This window comes from Clavelina lepadiformis, chromosome 1, assembly GCF_947623445.1.
Source record: "Clavelina lepadiformis chromosome 1, kaClaLepa1.1, whole genome shotgun sequence".
Classification (NCBI taxonomy): Eukaryota; Metazoa; Chordata; class Ascidiacea; order Aplousobranchia; family Clavelinidae; genus Clavelina; species Clavelina lepadiformis.
The window spans coordinates 17,415,820-17,434,219 of record NC_135240.1 but is presented as its reverse complement, the minus strand read 5'-3'; the positions used below and the strand labels follow the sequence as shown (position 1 = coordinate 17,434,219).

General features: G+C 35.6%; 1 protein-coding gene across 1 annotated transcript; it reads right to left on the bottom strand.

The window, feature by feature from the left end:
- Positions 1-1,116: 1,116 nt before the first annotated feature.
- On the bottom strand, positions 1,117-11,559 carry LOC143451281 (dolichyl-diphosphooligosaccharide--protein glycosyltransferase subunit 2-like). The gene is made up of 15 exons (XM_076951728.1): positions 10,662-11,559; positions 10,393-10,493; positions 10,177-10,269; positions 9,967-10,062; positions 6,353-6,464; positions 6,121-6,263; positions 5,857-5,991; positions 3,690-3,869; positions 3,361-3,548; positions 3,153-3,287; positions 2,902-3,013; positions 2,605-2,802; positions 1,581-1,763; positions 1,439-1,514; positions 1,117-1,350 (listed from the first exon to the last, which is right to left on the bottom strand). The coding sequence occupies exons 1-15, from the start codon at positions 10,690-10,692 to the stop codon at positions 1,217-1,219; spliced, it is 1,917 nt and encodes a 638-aa protein (XP_076807843.1). The 5' UTR covers positions 10,693-11,559; the 3' UTR covers positions 1,117-1,216.
- Positions 11,560-18,400: the final 6,841 nt, after the last annotated feature.

Below are 18,400 nucleotides of genomic sequence, written 5' to 3'. Positions count from 1 at the left end.
AACTTCACATCATTGCGAGTATGTAGGTTAAATTCTCCTTTTTATTTCATTATGCTACAGTAGAAGTAGACTGCAAAATATTTTGATTATGTTTTTTAAAGAATTTGTACAAAGTCCCATTTAGAATGCAACACAATCAGCCATATTCCACTTGATCTGAAGACTTTTTTGGCATTTAAGGGTATCTTTACTTAATTTACCTGTTAAATTTCTGGCTGGTCTTTGCGTGCGGTTAAAATACTTCACCCTTTGTCGGCCGAAAGGTTTTCTTAAAGTTTACAAGAAATTTTTTATTATAGGTGCTGTACACTTTTTCAATAATACAATTAACCAAGAACATAACGTAGATGTGTGAGCTTGTATAACGTGAAGGTGATGGGAGTTACATGTCCGACATGAAAAACGCTGCGAGTTGTAGCAGGTGCAACGATAAAACAACGTTTAGACCAGTGCTTCTCAACCATAAGGTGGCGACCCAATAGTGAATCGCCTTTTGATTTGGTTGGGTCGCCGACTACAGTAGTTAACGAAGCCTTTCGATAAGTGAACACCATACTTTCTGAATAGCGAACTCCTGTACCAAGAAATTGATACTTCACGAACGTCTTTCTGAACTGACAATAATATAGTATAGTGATTAGAGTTGGTTGGTGACTAACATAGCGTAGTATTTCAGAAATAGGGTCGCTGAACCTTTGCTATCAATTTGCGCTTAATATTTGGCTCGCCCCAGAACAGGTTGAGAAGCACCGAGTTATGCTCTTGACTAACAAGCGAAGGCTGCTTCGCTATTCTATGCGAACTTTCTTGATTTGAAATCCATAAATTTTGAATGGCAAACGACATAAATAGGACCTAAACAATGAAATATTTTTGGCACCGTAGCCGGAGGTAAATCATTAAACATATCAATTTGAAAGTCCGTTACAAGTTAAAATACAGTATTTTGGGAGTTCTGAAACTACATCAAGCAGGAGGTTGGTTGATGAGAAATTAGCGTATCAGCATAAAAGCAATAAAATCCCAAACACAAGACACCACTAAGCGCATTTAGCGATGTTAAATGGATTTTGCTACAGTACCTAAACACATTATAAAGAAAGTGAAAGCAAGAAGTAAACTTCCTATATCATTTTATTGCTTCATCCATATTCAACACATCAAATAGGCCACTACTTAACAGTACTTCACAACATTATCACTGAATTAAAAGCCGCTAACGATTGTTAGCCAAGTCAGATAGGACTAAGTTGCCAAAAATAAATGTCACCACGCCTATTCCGCAGAGGTATTGAATCGTGACGAACATGTCGAGTGACAACCAGCAGAAATAATAAAGAATGAAAATTCCTGCAGTATGTAAAAAAGATTTTAATATTACAAATAACAATTGGAACATAGGGCTAATGCGAAAAGAGTGTGGAGCTTTTTAACATACCTGCAAGGCCAATATGAAACATTATGTTTTTGGGTGCAAGACGCAAATCTGAAACGTTTGCTCCGACCCTGATCCACTGAAAAGAAAGGAATATTTGGCTTAACTTCTTCCTACGGAAATTATGTAAATGATAAAAACTTACCAAGATGAACAGAAGAGCTATCGGCAAAAGACAAGCGACAGTGAAGGCCTGAGAGACAACAACAGGAGGACGCTCTTCAGGTTGTCGGAAGACGTGGTGAATTTCAGGCTTGGGCAGGTATTGTTGTTCAAACGATGGTTTCGCCTTCTTCGCGTCTTCACCAAGGTTGAGAGTAACTGCACCCTATTAGAACTCTTATCTTTATAGCGTGAGCAATAAAATATAATTTTTCAAATTTTACCACTACCGGTCCACCAGCACTTGCTGTTTTCCATGTTTTAAGTTATCAGTATCTATATGTAAATGTTGTCTTTTTTTCGGTCGATTATAAATTATATGCCTTGTAAGTCATCACACATTTCTTCATCATTATAAGATACAGATTAAAATTTCATTATTATTGATTATTATGACTAGGACGATTCATGGTCAATAAAGCCAACTTTCTCAGTAAAACCAATTTTTCTGTTTTAGGTAAGATTTTTATTGCAACGTCAATTTACGTTTTCGCACTTGTTTAAGCACGTTTTATTGCATATTATTTTGTGCCATTTCTGTTCTCTGGGAAAGGTAATTAAAAACAAGGTTTTATATTGCAACCGATTGTACAGGACAGTATGTATCAATGCAAACCACAGCATTCTTATTATCAATATCATACATTTATAACCACATTAAATCAATGTGTTTGTTACTTTGCACAATTCATCACTTGCAAGACTGAAAAAGCAATTTTGCAAAAAATTTATGCTTAATAAATTTTGGCAAATAAGTCTACATCATATTTTAAATAAAACAGTTAAAATGGCTAGTGGTTTTCTATATCTTTTATATATTTTGTTGATTAAAGTCAATGAAGTTGACTACATTATAATTACTTTAATTCAAAATTAACTTTTTTGTGTTGAACTTGCTTTTTAAAAACTTAGTATTTTAACAATAAATTTAAAAAATCAACCTACTGTATTTTGAAGTACTAGCTTGCATTATAAAACAAAATTCAGTGAAATCCACAAAAACTTACAATTTCCCAAAATATAGGATTTGATATTGTGGCATCACCAACGATAAGCTGCAAAAAATATTTTCCAGGAACTGAATTAAATTGTTCACGTCCGGCAGTAGCCAACTCCACTTCAAATTTATAAGTTGATTTATCATCAGGTTCTGCCACAAATATTATTTCCTGGTTGCTATCTTCTTTGAAAAATCGTACAAAAGCCTGAACAAACAATTAGTTAAAACAGATCATAATATGAGCAGTGAGTATCTATCACAATCTAAAATAATAAACATAAAAAATCCTACTTAAAATAGTTACCTGATGAGGTAAAACCAGGGAGTCATCAACAATGTTCTTAACTTGAAACTGCATTATGATCTTTTGTTGATTGTCAGCTCTCATGTCCTCCATTTTACTTGGATAGGACACACTAAAATGAAATGGTTAAAACATCGTCAGCAACAAAGAAAAAGGTACCGTTCGTCTAACATCTACTGAATGGTTATTTAATTTTGATCATGTTCGTGGGCTTTCAGCCAATTATCTTCCATGCCAATGATATTAAATACCTGTTTAGTGTGGCTCCAGTTTGCTCTCTTTCAGCAGTGCCAATTTCCAAATTGGCTACAGTTATTGTCGAAGTAACCTTTACTCTAAATTCGAAATCAGACACACCGAAAAGCTGGGTGCCAGTGGAAGATATTCTAGGTGAAGCAAAATGGGATAATTTAATTTTGTTTTTTGGACTACCCTGTGTGTCAATAATAATTTTCTTACGCTAGAGTGACGTCGTAGAAGCCACTCTTTGGTTTCTTCTTCCAAAACATAAAGTTGTATGTCTTTTGTCCATCAAACTTAAAGGGTACATTAGAAACAATCACTTCATTGTCACTTGCGCGAATTATAGATTCAGCAATAACAGAAAGCTTGGTCAATGGTTGAGAGAAAACGTTGGACACCGAAATCTAAAGACATAAAGCAGTTTAATAAGTGTAAAAACATATTTCCTGCTGTTCAAACTCATTTTTTTGCTTCTCTTTGAACAGTAACACCAACTGCCTTTTAGCTCAGCTTTAACAACAGACAAGAGTTTTGAAGCATATTACCTGGATAGCTGATTTATGTTCAGAAATAGAAGTGCCAGATACAACCGCAACTTTAGCAAGCCTAAATTGTGTCGATGAAGTAATTCTTCCCAAAGTTGAAAGCAGAAGATAAGCTTCTTTTACAGTCGAAGCGGCAGTTTTGCTCCTCAAAAGGAAGTTGGTGAACAGAATAACCTGATTCTACAAAAGGTAATTGAATATCATTAAGAAAAATATAGTTACACAAGGCTGCCGACTTGATCTTTTTTTCAGAGATGAAAATGATGTCATTGACAGGATTATGAAATCATAAGACTTGTCTAATGCAAAGGTTCCAACAAAATTATAAAACAGACTACCTCAGTACCACGTACAAAGTTAATTTTGTACGTGGTCAGCGGTACCCATACAATAATTTTAGGTGAATATTCACAACCGCTTTAATCTGGATTTCCCTCTGTCAATAACTGATAAAGGGAATCACATCATCAGTTTATTTCAACACAAAACAATTGTTTAGCGTTAATCATCGTGACATATATAACGTTGTGTTTTGTTCAGTTTTCAACATCATGTATTAGGCCCCCTCAAACCATCCTGGCCTATGTATCAAGTGCAAAGTAAAAGTAGTTTTAGGTTTGAGTAACGTATTTATGCTAAACACTGGCACCGAACCTAGATTTGCTCCCTGGAATTTGAGAAAACATGATATCATACAGAAAAACGAACTTACTTGACTGGAATTTGTAGTCTATGACCCTGCATATGTGACACACAATTTACGATTTCAAAACATATTTGTCCAATGCCAGCTTTTAACAGTGGAATTGGTACATTCACAAGGTTACCATTGATATTGGTATACTTTTCAACCACGGTTTCAACACAAGGTTTCTTCTATGTTTCTCCTCTTCTCGCTTTCCTTATTCTTTGGTTTCTGTTTGTTTTTCGCCTCATGCCTTGTCTATTTCTTCATTTTTACTGACGACGAGAATTATAGTTTAACATGCCTCTAACATTCTCTGAATTATAAAATGATGGAAGTATGCCGAGATTTTTTTATTTTGGATATCTAGATAAGTGGAGTCTGCTGACTCCTTAGAGGCACCTTAACACATACCTTGGCATAATTTGAGGTAAGTTTTCAGGAACTAATTTTGTTTAGGCTGTAACTATTCCACCTCAAAAAATCGCACATATGAACTAATGAAGCTATTTCTACTGTTTCTTGTTAACGTAATTTAAATGTTATAACGTTATAAGTATATTAAAAAGCGGGCACATCTACTATCTAGACAAGAGTTCACACTCATACCGATCAATGTGTGGTAGCGTTTATGTACGACAGTCATCGTCTCTCAAAAATAGAGAATACGAAGCTGCAACAATGGCAAATAGAATTGGAACCTTCTTCCTATTTCCCGAAAAAACACATCATTCACAATGGGAAGCTGTTCTAGATGACCCCCTGCACTCAATTCAATCGTTGATGTATATAGCTACCAACATGTCGCCTCATGATTGCTTATTTAACTTTCAACGTCGTTCTCGCACAGGAGAATCTACAGCGAAAAGGTGTACCTCAGATGGTTTGTGACAACAAACAAGAACGATCTGCTTGCACGTGAGGAAAAATATTCAACACCAATCAGACTTACGCCAATGGGCGCTAAGCCATGTTTCATTACACGACATTGCTCCTCAGACATTAGTAAAATCGATGAAACTATTGCATATCCTGGTCAAAATGACATGTCCATCAATGTCAAAAAACGCTGAGCAAATCCAGTTCTGAACTAGTAAACGATCAGGTAGCGAGTGATTACAGTTCAACTTGATCAAGACAACACTGCATATGTTGAGAGCACTAATGTTAATGACGCACCTAAACGTACAGTGCAGCATAACAAAGGTGTGTCTCCATTGAGGTACAGCTATGTTGAGCAGTAAGCAACTATATCTGTAAGTGTTAATATCTTCTGCAATATTATTTTCATAAACACTGTTTTGCTACATCCCATGTTTTCATTTGTTTTGGAAGGGGGTATAGGTATACTTAATTAAAAGTGAAATTGGTTAGGCACCTCCAATTAAACAAGTAGTGAGTAAGGATTATTTATCAATAGGCAAATTAGACTATGATATAGTCTTACATCTATCTGACAAAACATACTGAAACCCCAGCTACCTTTGAAATAGCCAAGGGTTGCTTTGCTACATTGCTAACTTCCACAACTGCAGAGAGAAAAGTAGAGGTAATTTCAAGATTGTTTTCAAAATGCAAAAATCGCTCATCCACTTCATCTGCTTGTGCTGCCATATCCTGTTAACAGAAGTAGTGTTGCATTTTAGTAACTGATCAGCACTTAACGCACATGAACAAAACATTAACGGAAAATTAGACTCATTTCCATGCACCATGACACTATTATTAGACTATTGGAGGGTATACCTCAATATCAATTGACTTCAGGATAGATGCAAGATTTGGATTTGATAGCTTAGCAACAGTTAAGAGGGCAATGGAAGAGCTTAAAATGCTGTTGTCACTTTTCAGTGCATTAAGTAATGCACTAAGTACTTGATCATCGTCAACTGCAAAATTTATAAATAAATAATTAAGCAACATATAACCAGTTAGCCACTATCTTTTAGTATCAGCAGTACAGTATAACATAACTTACCTTCCTGTCCGAGGTTTTTCAATATTGACACAATAGCATGAATGTTTTTTACACTAGCATTTTCATTAAGTTTGCCTTTAACGAACTCAACAGTTTCCTTTGAAAACTCATGCTATAAAATAAAAGGCAGGTCTTAAATTAAATAGAAGCTGAGTTAAAATTGTTTTCATGTACCATTAGTGTGCTAAAAGCAGTACAATACTACTGCAGGTAGACAAATAGTTTTGTTGCAACTAACTAGGATAGGGCATGAGCATGGAGAAAAGGATATTGTGAATACTGCAAAAGCTTCATTTAAAAGTATCCGGAAGGAAAAAAAGTTAAGGATGTGTACAAATGGATAAACAGTACTGCAAGGCTACAGAATGATTATCACTGGTCTACAAATTTCAACTTTTTTTTTCAGGTTTGGGTTTTGACAACTGATTGTAGCTAATTTTGGGGCGCTGAATCCGAAAATGAACTCAGATTTTCTCTATCACATCAAGTTTTCTTTCTATCGGTGTCATTATTTTATGAAATTGATCAATTTTACCCTTTTTACAGTAAAATGTCAAATATAATATAGTGTAATAATATAGTGGTGTTTCTGTGGAAAAACTTGCTCTTAGAAAACTACTAACAAAGAAAGGTTATATTTGATCTCAAGCTATGTCTGCTTCCAGCAAAAGAAGAAAATGTTGTAATGATCCGGATATATTTTGTTACATTTGTGGATGCTTCATGTTGAAGTCTCAACAATGCAATATTACCACGTTTGTAAAAAGGGCATATCTTGCTTACTTTAAAGTCAAGTTAGGGGACCAGGACAAAAGCTGGGCTCCTCATAAAGCGTGCAAGACCTGCGTTGAATGTCTGAGAAGTTGGTCGCAAGGAAAAGGTTCACAAATGAAATTTGGAATACCCATGATTTGGCGAGAGAAACGAAATCATGTTGACGATTGTTATTTTTGTCTTGTTAGTGTGAAAGGGTATAACAAAAAGAGTAAACATCGTTTGAAATATCCAAATCTGGATTCGGCATTGCGGCCAGTTCCTCACAGTGATGAAAAGCCACTGCCAGTATTTATATCACTTCCAGAACTATAACTATACTTATATCCTTCCATTTTTTGGGAAACAGAAAAGCAGAAAATTATAAAGATCTCTTAAGGGAGCTACTGCTTAGTTTTGAAGATTTGGGATGCAGGATGAGCATCAAAGTTCACTACTTGAAGAGCCATGCGGATGAGTTTCCAGAAAACCTTGGGAAAGTTAGTGAAGAACAGGGTGAACGTTTCCACCAGGATATTAAAATTATGGAGGAACGTTATCAAGGTCGGTGGGATTGTCATATGATGGCCGACTATTGCTGGAGTTTGAAAAGAGAAATTCCAGATGCTGCTCATAAAAGAAAGTCCCTCAAAAGAGCATTTTTAAGCTTATAAGTGAAGAGTTCATATTTTATGAAAGCTCTTTTGTTGACTGTTTCTGAACTCGCCCTGCCCAAGTCCCTTTGAGTCAATCTTTATTTTGGCACTTTGCTATTTCTGTGTGTGTCTTCAGAATTTCTGCACTCCGTTGTCTATGTGCATATTGTGTGAACTGTAGGCTATAATTCAGATAATACCTTGTCACTGTCCTATCGACAGGTGCGTCAGCATAATGTAGCGTTTGATGTTATTATGGTTGCTCTTTTGTATGCCTATTTTTTATTCCAAAACATGAAATTTTAATAAAGACAACGCAAATTTGTGTGAATATAATATAGAATGCTTGTTTGCTAATTAAAGCTAGATTATTGCAGGTAAAACAGTGTTTATTGCATCAGAATTCCTTGTTTTGACAACAGAGGGGGGCAAAAATTGATTTTTTTCAAAAATTAGGGATATTTCATATCTCAAAAACGTGATGTGATAGAAAAAATCTGAGTTCATTTTCGGATTCAGCGCCCCAAAATTAGCTAAAATGAGTTGTCAAAACCCAAACCTGAAATTTTGTGTAGACCAGTGTTATAAATTGACATGGCACGCAGGGGCGAAAGAAATAATACAATCTGAAGTACGATGTTAAAAAATGAGTCTCTAGGCAACAAAAATAAATACAAAAATTTACAACTAAAACAACCAAACATGTCTCTACTACCAATCAACATATACGTACATACATCAACATTGTACATTATCATCATCATTTGCACATTAAATTGGGAATAAAAAATACAAAATGAGATTAAATGTAGAAAAATGAGTCTTTAGACAATAAAACTAATTTAAAAATTTTATAATTAAAATATCCAAACATGCCTCAACTACCAATCAACATCTACTTAATTACATCAACATGCTATAATATCATCATTTAGAGACTCATATTATCCAGAAAACACCTTGCATGTTTATTCAATGGTTGCTTACAGGCAACCAAGTTCCTTAAATTTCGATGCCCTGGAAAATATTGATTGCCCTAAACTTGATGAAAATGTCTAACTATTAACAATTTGCGTTAAAGCAGTTATCAACAACTAACTGTTTGTGTGACAACTCAAAACTAATAATGCAGACACACTGAATTACTCCTATGTACAACAATAATGTTATTTTCTTGTTCCTGTTGACAAGTTGATATCATTTTTATCCTTGATATCAAAATGAAAAATACAAAAAGGTCAACACAGTCATTAGTTTTGGCTACTGCTGTCAAACATAAGATAATATACTAGTGGGCATAGAAAAAACTTCACACCTTCATTTGCTCATTTATTTTACTTTTTCTTACTCGGCAGAATGTTTGGAATTTATTTTTGTTTGTTCGTAAAGGCTTTCTGCCAATCTACTAATTAATTCATAATACCCAATTATTTATAAACATTATTTTATTTTATTTTGTGATTGTTTAGATGCATGTAGATATTACATTATAATGGCGTTTGTTTTTTCCATGCAGACCTTTACCTAACAATTTTGAAGTTATTTTGGCCTTTTCCAGTACACCTGAAGAAGCAAGCTTGCTTGCAAAAGTTCGTGCAGAAAAACATAAATAAAGTTAACCTTCAGAGTGCCTAACTACATCCTGTTTTTAATTTTACTAGAAAATATGGTTAACACGGTTCAGAAAACATTGACCGTTTAAGAAGCTTGTTGTACTTATATTAAACATGGCTTTTTATAAGGTTAACTTTCCTTTCAATTATTAATTCTTCCACATGAGCTTTCACAAGGAGAACCTTCATTTAACAGGTGCACACCAAGAAATGGCAAAAATCCTTTCCAATTAAATTATTAGCAAATATTTTTTGCCATCTCTTAGAATACAACTGATAAGGCAACCTTATGCTTGCGAAAGCTCATGCAGAAGAATTAAAAATAAATTTAACTCTATAGAGTGCCATCTTATATTTTGGTTTACTATATGTCATACTGGGTTAAAATGGTTCAACCACCATTAGCTTTATACTAAACAGCTATATGTTACCTTCAACAACATTGTAAAAGTAGATGCACAGGAAAATCAAGTCAAGAAGAGGGTACAAAGATGTAAAGAAGTTAAAATATAAATAATTTGTTACATTTGATCCAGATTCGGAAGTTTATTTATAACTATATTTATATCTATAACATTAAAACTCGACCAACCTTGCAAAATGACCTAAGATGACCAAGAACAGAAGCACCATAATAGAGTGATGTAAGCGACTTTGTTTCACAGGATTTAACAAGTTTGCAGGCAGACTGAAAAATTGTGTTCAATTTTCATGATTAATAATAACATTAACAAATTAACAACCTCTATCCCCTATTTGTGTATATTCTATACTGTGGACAAGTTTTGTCTGAGATTCTTACTTCCTTTTCAGCTTGACCAAGTGCACCACCTTGGGTGTAATGCTTCAAACCAGATAATGAATAAAATGCTGTTTCCAAATTTGAAAATGGAGCCTAAAAAGCATTATCCATGAAATTGTTAGTACATGATATTATTGTAATTATGTAAATGAATACATTGCCAACACTATTAGTGTAAGTATTCATTAATGTAAATCTTTCATTACTGTAATTCACCTTAAAATACTGTATGAGCCTTAAACCGTCATCGTTGGATATTACTGAGCTCAACTGCGTAGCACACGTTAGCTGACCAAACACTACTCCAACCAGTATTCCTACAAAAAGAAAACACAATGGTGTAAGGATAGTAGCCCAACCGAATGTATTTTTGCTCTGTTGTTCATTCTATGCATGGTGCTATGTTTAGTACCACACCTTGATTAGATGCAAACTATACACCACAGTCAAGTTGGGCAGCGGATTAGAAAGCTTCATTATCTTACCTGTAATCAATGTTCTGCAAATCATAGACATTTCCACGTATCACAGTATAAACTCACCTAAAATTCTACACAACATGTAAGTGTACTGAAATCAATCAGACGAGTCAAGCAGATTAAAATAATTGTAATTTCACTCAAATAGGAATTTGAAAAAAAAACTGATATCTGAAAACTAGCTTGTTCCATTACTGGTAAAGACATTGTTTAATTTTTAGCTGTTTTCAGGGTGTTATACAACTATATTTTTATGATAAAACAAAAAAGCAGAATGTTTGATAGCACGCTAACGATCATTTTTATTTTCTCTACACAAGCTTTAGTACGCATCAGCTTGCTTCAACAAGTACACTAAAAGGCAACAAAGTTTTTTAGAAGTTGCGAAATTAAAGCCTTCTTAAAGACGACTGTAATCAATACATAATAGTGATGTTATATCCACATGCATTCAATCAATCACAAAGTGCTTAGAGTATGGCAAGAGCACAACACAGTTTTTCTTCTAAAACGGCATTGCACACCATGGTAAACCGGTGTTTCCAAAACAAAAGGAGAAACTAACTTTTGCTTTGATTTATACTGTAGAATTATTATTTAAAACCTATTTGTCAATCTGATCTATCTATCTGATAGAGTCCACATTGCCTGTATAAACGCCTGATAGCCTTGGGTCACTAGTCACAGTGTACACAAGCTGCTTCTTTGTACACCGACACACCACAATTTTGCTTCTGCACAACCGGGATCTCGACGAAAACTGCCATATTCTGCAGTCCAATCTATGGTTATACGGAAAGGTAGTCCAACTTACTGCACCAGGTAGCCTAGATTAAATTGCGCCATTAATCTTTGTATAGAAAAATGATGCGGAAGCATACCTATAGACCTGCATTCGCATAGAAGATATCAATCAGATTAGACTAGATCTTAATAGTTAACTCGAAGTACAAGCTGTTGGCTGTTTAGGTTAAGTCTTATTATTGAATCCTAAAATGCGTGTGTACATATAAGAATTCAGGCGTAAATTTTGCTTTGGAAAAAATTCTTGTGGGTATACACATGCCCAAGTTTCCACTATGGGAGTTCTTGTCAAAGTCTAGCTTTCCAATCGGGGCAAGGGAGTTGCTATAGACACAAAGAAGCATGCCACAAACGATGGAAATGCCTTATCTCCAAAATTTACCAAATACCGGTAATGAGAAAACTAAGCCACTTTGCCGATTATGAAAAGTATCCGGACTTACCGGTACTTGCTGCTTATTTCAAAAAATCCTGCTTTGAAAAGACACACTTCGGGTTTTGAAAGTCCAAGTCTGTTTCAGTTCGCGAATCTGTCGCCATTGTACGCTACGCTATTGTTTTGTCGTATCGTCAAAGGCTATAGCTGGCTAGGGGATTATGGTGACATTGCCGACTGCCGAGGCCAATCAGCACTTGCATACGTGTGCCGAAGATGGTATCATACAGCCACGTTGATGTTGTTGTCGTTGTAGCGAAAACCACTATAGCAGTTTTAATTGGGCAGATGGTAAATTGGGGATCCGAAAAATGACGGTACTGGAAAATAGCGGCATGGAAAATGGCACGGTACTGGAAAATGAGGGCAATCAGTGTTTCTTTTCCAACATTACGTTATATATACATATATGTATTGTTGAGCTGTTCCTGATCCACGATTACGACTGACTTGGTATTATTCTATTGGCCAGTAACACGAGCCAAAGCAGAGGTATAATTTCACGCGGATAGACGTCTCAAAAGAGCGTCTGTATGCCTTCTTGTGTAAAAGACGACTGACTCCAAATGCGAACTGGAAATAAAGAGAAAAAATACAATAATTCTTTGGAGAAATAGTGCGGGTCGTGTCCTACCGCTCTCCAGCGGACGTGAAACGCAACGTAACACTTCCCTTCATTCGAAAAAGTGAAACGGGGTAAGCAATTTGTCACAAGATAATTAATTAATAAAACTACAGCACCTGACCGGGAATATTTACACAATAAAGTTAAGCAGGTTATACGATTTGGTCAGCGCTTACCACAGATAGCAAGAAGGAGTAAATGGGCACAGATATTGAACACACAGCGGGAGGCTAGAAACAGTAAAAAGAAAGTTATTGATCTTCCGTCTTCCGAGTTTAGGCATGTGGAAACCAAAGTAGGCTATACCACATGACACGATATTGGGCAAAACTGTAAACAATAAGGTTTAAAGTTTTAAACCAATTTAATGTTATGGGATACTATGCAGACATGATAAAAAGTTTTTCAAATTTTTTTTATCAAAACTACAGTGTATGGAGGCTACAACTACAATACACTAGTGGTATAGTTTTTCAGAAAGTTCTTTCCGTGTGAGCTGTGCATCGACGCCTCTGTGTTAAACAGCCGTACTGAAGCAATGCTTCAAAAGATTGGGCCATACCCGAAAATTTGGCGAGCAGACAAAACGAAGTCAGATCCATTCGATTTAATCCAACGTCGGAGGGATGTTGACAGTGGCTGAAAAAATGCCACTTGACGACGCATAGGAGAATATTCCCATGTTGGGTTAAAAAAAAGCGGTAACAGTAGTACAACCTTCGAAAGCTGCACATTCCCACGCACATCCTTCTGAACATAGTCGTTCACTCTATCATTCGAGTACACTGCAAAACTGAACGGTTGCTTTGCTAAGTTGACTCCATTCTTGATTCCAATCAAAGGTTGCGTTTCAGTCTTATCGGGGTAACCAAACTATATAGCGCAACGAAAGAAGAACGCAATATATATGTATTGGTGAGCTGTTCTTCACCTACGACTGCGGCTAACTTGGTATTATTTTATTAGCCAATGACATGTGACGGAGTGCATGCATAACTTAACGCAGAGAATCGTTTCAAAGGAGCGTCTGTATGCTTTAGTTTGTGATGATCGGCGCATGTTTTGCCATACAGATCGACTATAATGTATACTTTCTGGTTTCGCAAATCTGCTTAGCAAAGCTTTGCATTGTGTGTCGATGACTCCCTGTTTACCGTTTTAAGTCGTGATATAAATATCGTGTGTGTTTATCCTGTGCTTTATTATTATGAGTTTTATTATTCACAGTTGTTCAATGCAAAACGTCTACTAAGATCAACACTGTAGCATGGACGTCTTTGTGCAGTTGATGTGCTAATGATTTGTGAAAATGTAATCGTTTAAAGAAACTTCAATTAATCAGTATATAGGCCTACATTCGTCATTCCGGTGTAACCATTGTTGAATTCAATTTGAAGAAGTTCAGTCTCAAGTTAGACAACTTTGTTGTCATCTTCACAAGACAATAAACCGTTAAGGTGAACAATTATGTCTGAGGGTGAGAAAAGCAGACAACGACCTTATGAGACTCATATATCATCACCCGCAATAAACAGTTCAACAAGTAATTATTGTAGTGGAATGGGTCAACACAACTAATCGTTGGTCAACCTGTCAAGTTCAAGTACCAAATACCCACCTTTGCATTACGAGTTAATGGCGTGTTCATGTACCAAAGCGTGTCTGTAGGCTACTTAAAGAGGTTTTTCATGTCGAAATTTGGAGATATCTCCTTTATGTTTTTTCCATCCTAGTTGTAATGTTCTGCTTTAAGTGACTCAGGCTTTGAGGCTTTTAACAGCATATGGGATTATTGGTATAAGTCACATATGGCATTATTGGTATAAATGACGCAGTTAAACAATCTGCCTAAGTTTCAGTAGCCTACCAGGTTTCTCAAGTTTCAGTATATTTATTCCAATCATTGTTAGGAAATTTGTACCAAATTTATGAACGATTTTTTGTGACCAGTTTCCGATGTGCGTGAGAAAGTTTTGCCGATGATTGCTATAGTACGTATAGCCTATATATATTTGTACACTCTGTCAGTATATTCATTCTTTCAGCTATTCATTCAAGCAGTTGTTCTGATTCCGCTAAGTCTATAGTTATCAAGAATTCTGCAAGCGGAAGGCTACTTATCAATATAACCATTGAAAGAAAAGTTTCTGAGTGGAATTAAGATCTATCAGTCATCTTATCATAAGACGCAACCTGATCGCAATTTAAAGTTGATGCTGACGTTTCAATATCGTTGGAATTGATTTACTATCTCTATATCAGTAGATGAACAGGCGGTGAAAAGATATTAACGACTAGAGAATTGAGACTCAATATACAGTCGGTTCGTTTACTTATCAAGCTTATAAACATTGTAATGGTATGGTTATATGGACACTTGTGATCAGCAGCTCAAGGTCATTACAAGCTTGACACAATCTATTAAAATAGTACTTGGTCTTTTGAGGAAGGAAATAAATTATATTGTATTGCATTTTATTGTTTATTTTTTGCCATTAACTGTGCAAAACGAAAATTACGATGCTAACCATTGTAGTTACAGTACAATAAAACACATGCTTACAGACAATTGCCGAGTAGGAAAAAGTGGCAAACCCAAGGTATTAAAACATGCATGATAGCAATAATACAATTTGGCTGTAAGAGTGTTGGTTTAGCATTACCACCAAATCCACTAAACTGTTCCTTATTTTAAAGAATTTAAAACGAAAATAACACAAACGGCGAAACAATTACACGATTGAAAGATGTAAAGGACAAGTTCCCTGACATTAAAAATACAGATATTAAAAGTCGAAATAAATATATAAAGTGACATGGTTTGATTAAAATAAGGATTAATATCCTAAAAGCACAACAATCGGTCAGTTAAATAAAGCTACACAAAAGCAACTCTAACCTAGAGACCAGTGATTTTCACAGTACACCTGAAGAAACAAGCTTATGCTTGCTTTAGCTCGTGTCGAAAAATGTAAATAAAGTTAACCTTAAGAGTGCCAAACTATATCCTGTATCTTATTTTACTTTAAAATTTGGTTAACACGGTTCAGACAACATCAACCTAGGGACCAGTGTAATGCCAAACACCGATCCCCTTTGTGACGTAATAAATTCATCGTTTGATAAAGAATTTGATTCTGCATTGTTTCTTCCATTCCATTCTTTCTTCTTCCATTCTTCCACTATTCAGTGTTTGAATAGTATGATACCGTAATCTTTGCGAATGCATGTATATTGGCAAAGAAAATACCGCATACAGGTCACAGATGTTAGTCTATTTAGGTCTGTAAGTTCCGAAGAAGGAAGATGAAAGAGGAAGAAAATAAAAGTTCGTTCAGTAACTTCAGTCTGAGTAACAAGTTTAAATCGCGATTCACCTCCATTCGTTTTCTCCTTGCATTTACTGTATGCAAGTTTAGCGGACCCATGTTGTAAATCGATGCTATCAGGACAGTCACAAATTAACAGCATCTAACTTATTCAGGATAGCAGCTTGCAACCTGGTATATTATGACAAACAAGGCAAAATAATCGTACGGCGTGTAATAACGCTAGCACTTAATGTATGTCATTAATGAAAGCAATAAAGGTGGGTTAATATAAAGCGTAGCTAAAGTTGTCTAGCATAAGAAAACACCAAAAGAGTGCTTTGTAGGTAGATAATGCGGTGTGAGTGGCCTGTTGAGCTAAGAATTTGGCTTATTTAGCCTGTGTCCACGCAAATAAAAAACAATCATCTACCTGAAAACCAATCATTGAAAAATAAGTATAGATAGAAGTCGATAGGGGGGTTAGGAATACATTAAATTTTAGTTCAAATTTAAGTTCTGGTTTATGAATATATGATGCGTGTATTACGTAGAACAAATGTAAGGTATAACTATGGCAAGAAGTTACGTGGGCGTTGTCCTTGGGGACATACAATCTATAAGGTAACATCAGCTTAAGAAAACGTATTGAATATTTTCGTTATTATCGTCATGAAATATGTGCTCTGATATATGCTAAAACCAAGAAATAAGCTACGCTTTATTCAGAAATGAGTACTGCACTTTACTGGCTAAGAGTTATTCGGAAGCAGATCCAAAACGTTGTAGAGGTGTCTATACAGATTGATAGCTTCCTTCTACTTGACGAATTTTCTTTCATCTGACCTTTAAGCTACACTTGCAGTTTGGAGGTGGGGATTGCTGGCGTTGTCATCAACCTAATCCATAACACCAGGGGCATTACTGTGAAATATCCATTCTTGTTCGTCAGCGAGAATTCCTTTAACTGGATACTTCGAGAATTTTTGAAATCTCTGCCGCGGTTCGCTTGTTAATAGACCGTTGAATGCAACTTGTCTCTCAATCCTTATCTGACTCCAATTCGCAAAGTCGGGTCACCATAAATATGGCGATTTAAAGTTCGAATTCTTATATTCCCAAAATATGAAATAATTACATCAGAAGCAATTTCATATCCATTTTTAAATCCGAATAGAGCTAACCACTTGAATTGAATGATGAATAAGAGAGAAAGGAAAAAGAAGTTGCTTTGAACAAAGCCTCAGCTTTAACATCGCTATGCCAGCCAATCAGAGAAAAAAAATCATTATTTACATCATGTTACGTGTACAAAGTATTTCATAGTAATACCTAAAAATGTAATATATTCTACGTCACCTAGATTCTTTACCGCAAGTACCATCTAACTTCGTAAACTTTAAAAATATGACGTCACTTAAAAACACTTATATACTGTGTCAAATATACTGGCTTACGAAAAAAATGTTTGAATTACGTGATTAACCAAGAACATTACAGCTTTTATAGGCTAATCATAAATTTTATCTAACTCGAGAAAACACGTCACGCTTATTAAAATGCTAAATATGTAAATTATTACAATTTACTATTACAATCGCCATTAAGAAATCATGTCTAGCTATCTACCCCTTCAACTAAGATACCCCACCGGGAATGTCCCTCGCAAGAACTGCTTGGGTCAGGCTCAACCGCTTGCGCACCGGCGTCGGACGCTTTCGTTCAGACATGCACAAATGGGGACTGGCTCCCTAACCAGGATGCGAGAGTGGTGCCACAGAGCAGACAGCAGACCATGTGATCAATGCCTGCCCAATCCATCGGCCCCCACATGGTGTGCGTGGTCTGAAAAGATTAGACGAGGATACCATCACATGGCTGATGACCTCATGCCTGAAAATCTAGTCTGGAAGGAAGAAATGAACGAAGAAGAAGAACTAAGATACGATGTTATGAATAATGGACACGCCGACTATGGCGCATACACACTAGCGACTACAACAACTGTGTTGCAGTAACATATTTACGATGCACAATAATAGAAAAAAGCAACGTTTGTAGTCAATTTTATCCAAAGAATCCCTTGTGTAAGAGATCCTTGATTCAGAATAACAACAACTCCAGTAATGAGGAACACACGATCGATGATGTTAATTATTACTGATAAATGTGAAAATGCCGTGCTAGCTTGTGAAGAGAAATGATTTCATCCTAAGTGAATTCTGTGCAGCCCTATCTTATACGTTACACATATTTTTACAGCAGGCTTGAATATCGTCTTAATCATCCAGCTTACTAGTAAATATAGTATTAAAACTTTCAACTTTCAACTTTCATCCAGCTTACTATTAAATATTAAATTAAATATTAAAATTTTTCGGCTGATAAGAGGTTAGTTAGAGTGTTCTAACCGCGCGCAACAATAGAGTCAGATAATTCAACAGGTAAATGAAGTTAACATAACGTAAGTTAAGACAGATAAGTTAACTCTGCATTAAGTAAAGCTCTGCAAAACAACGTCACTTCATATACTTAATTCTTAACCTTCTATTTTATTCTACTTAGCCTTTTA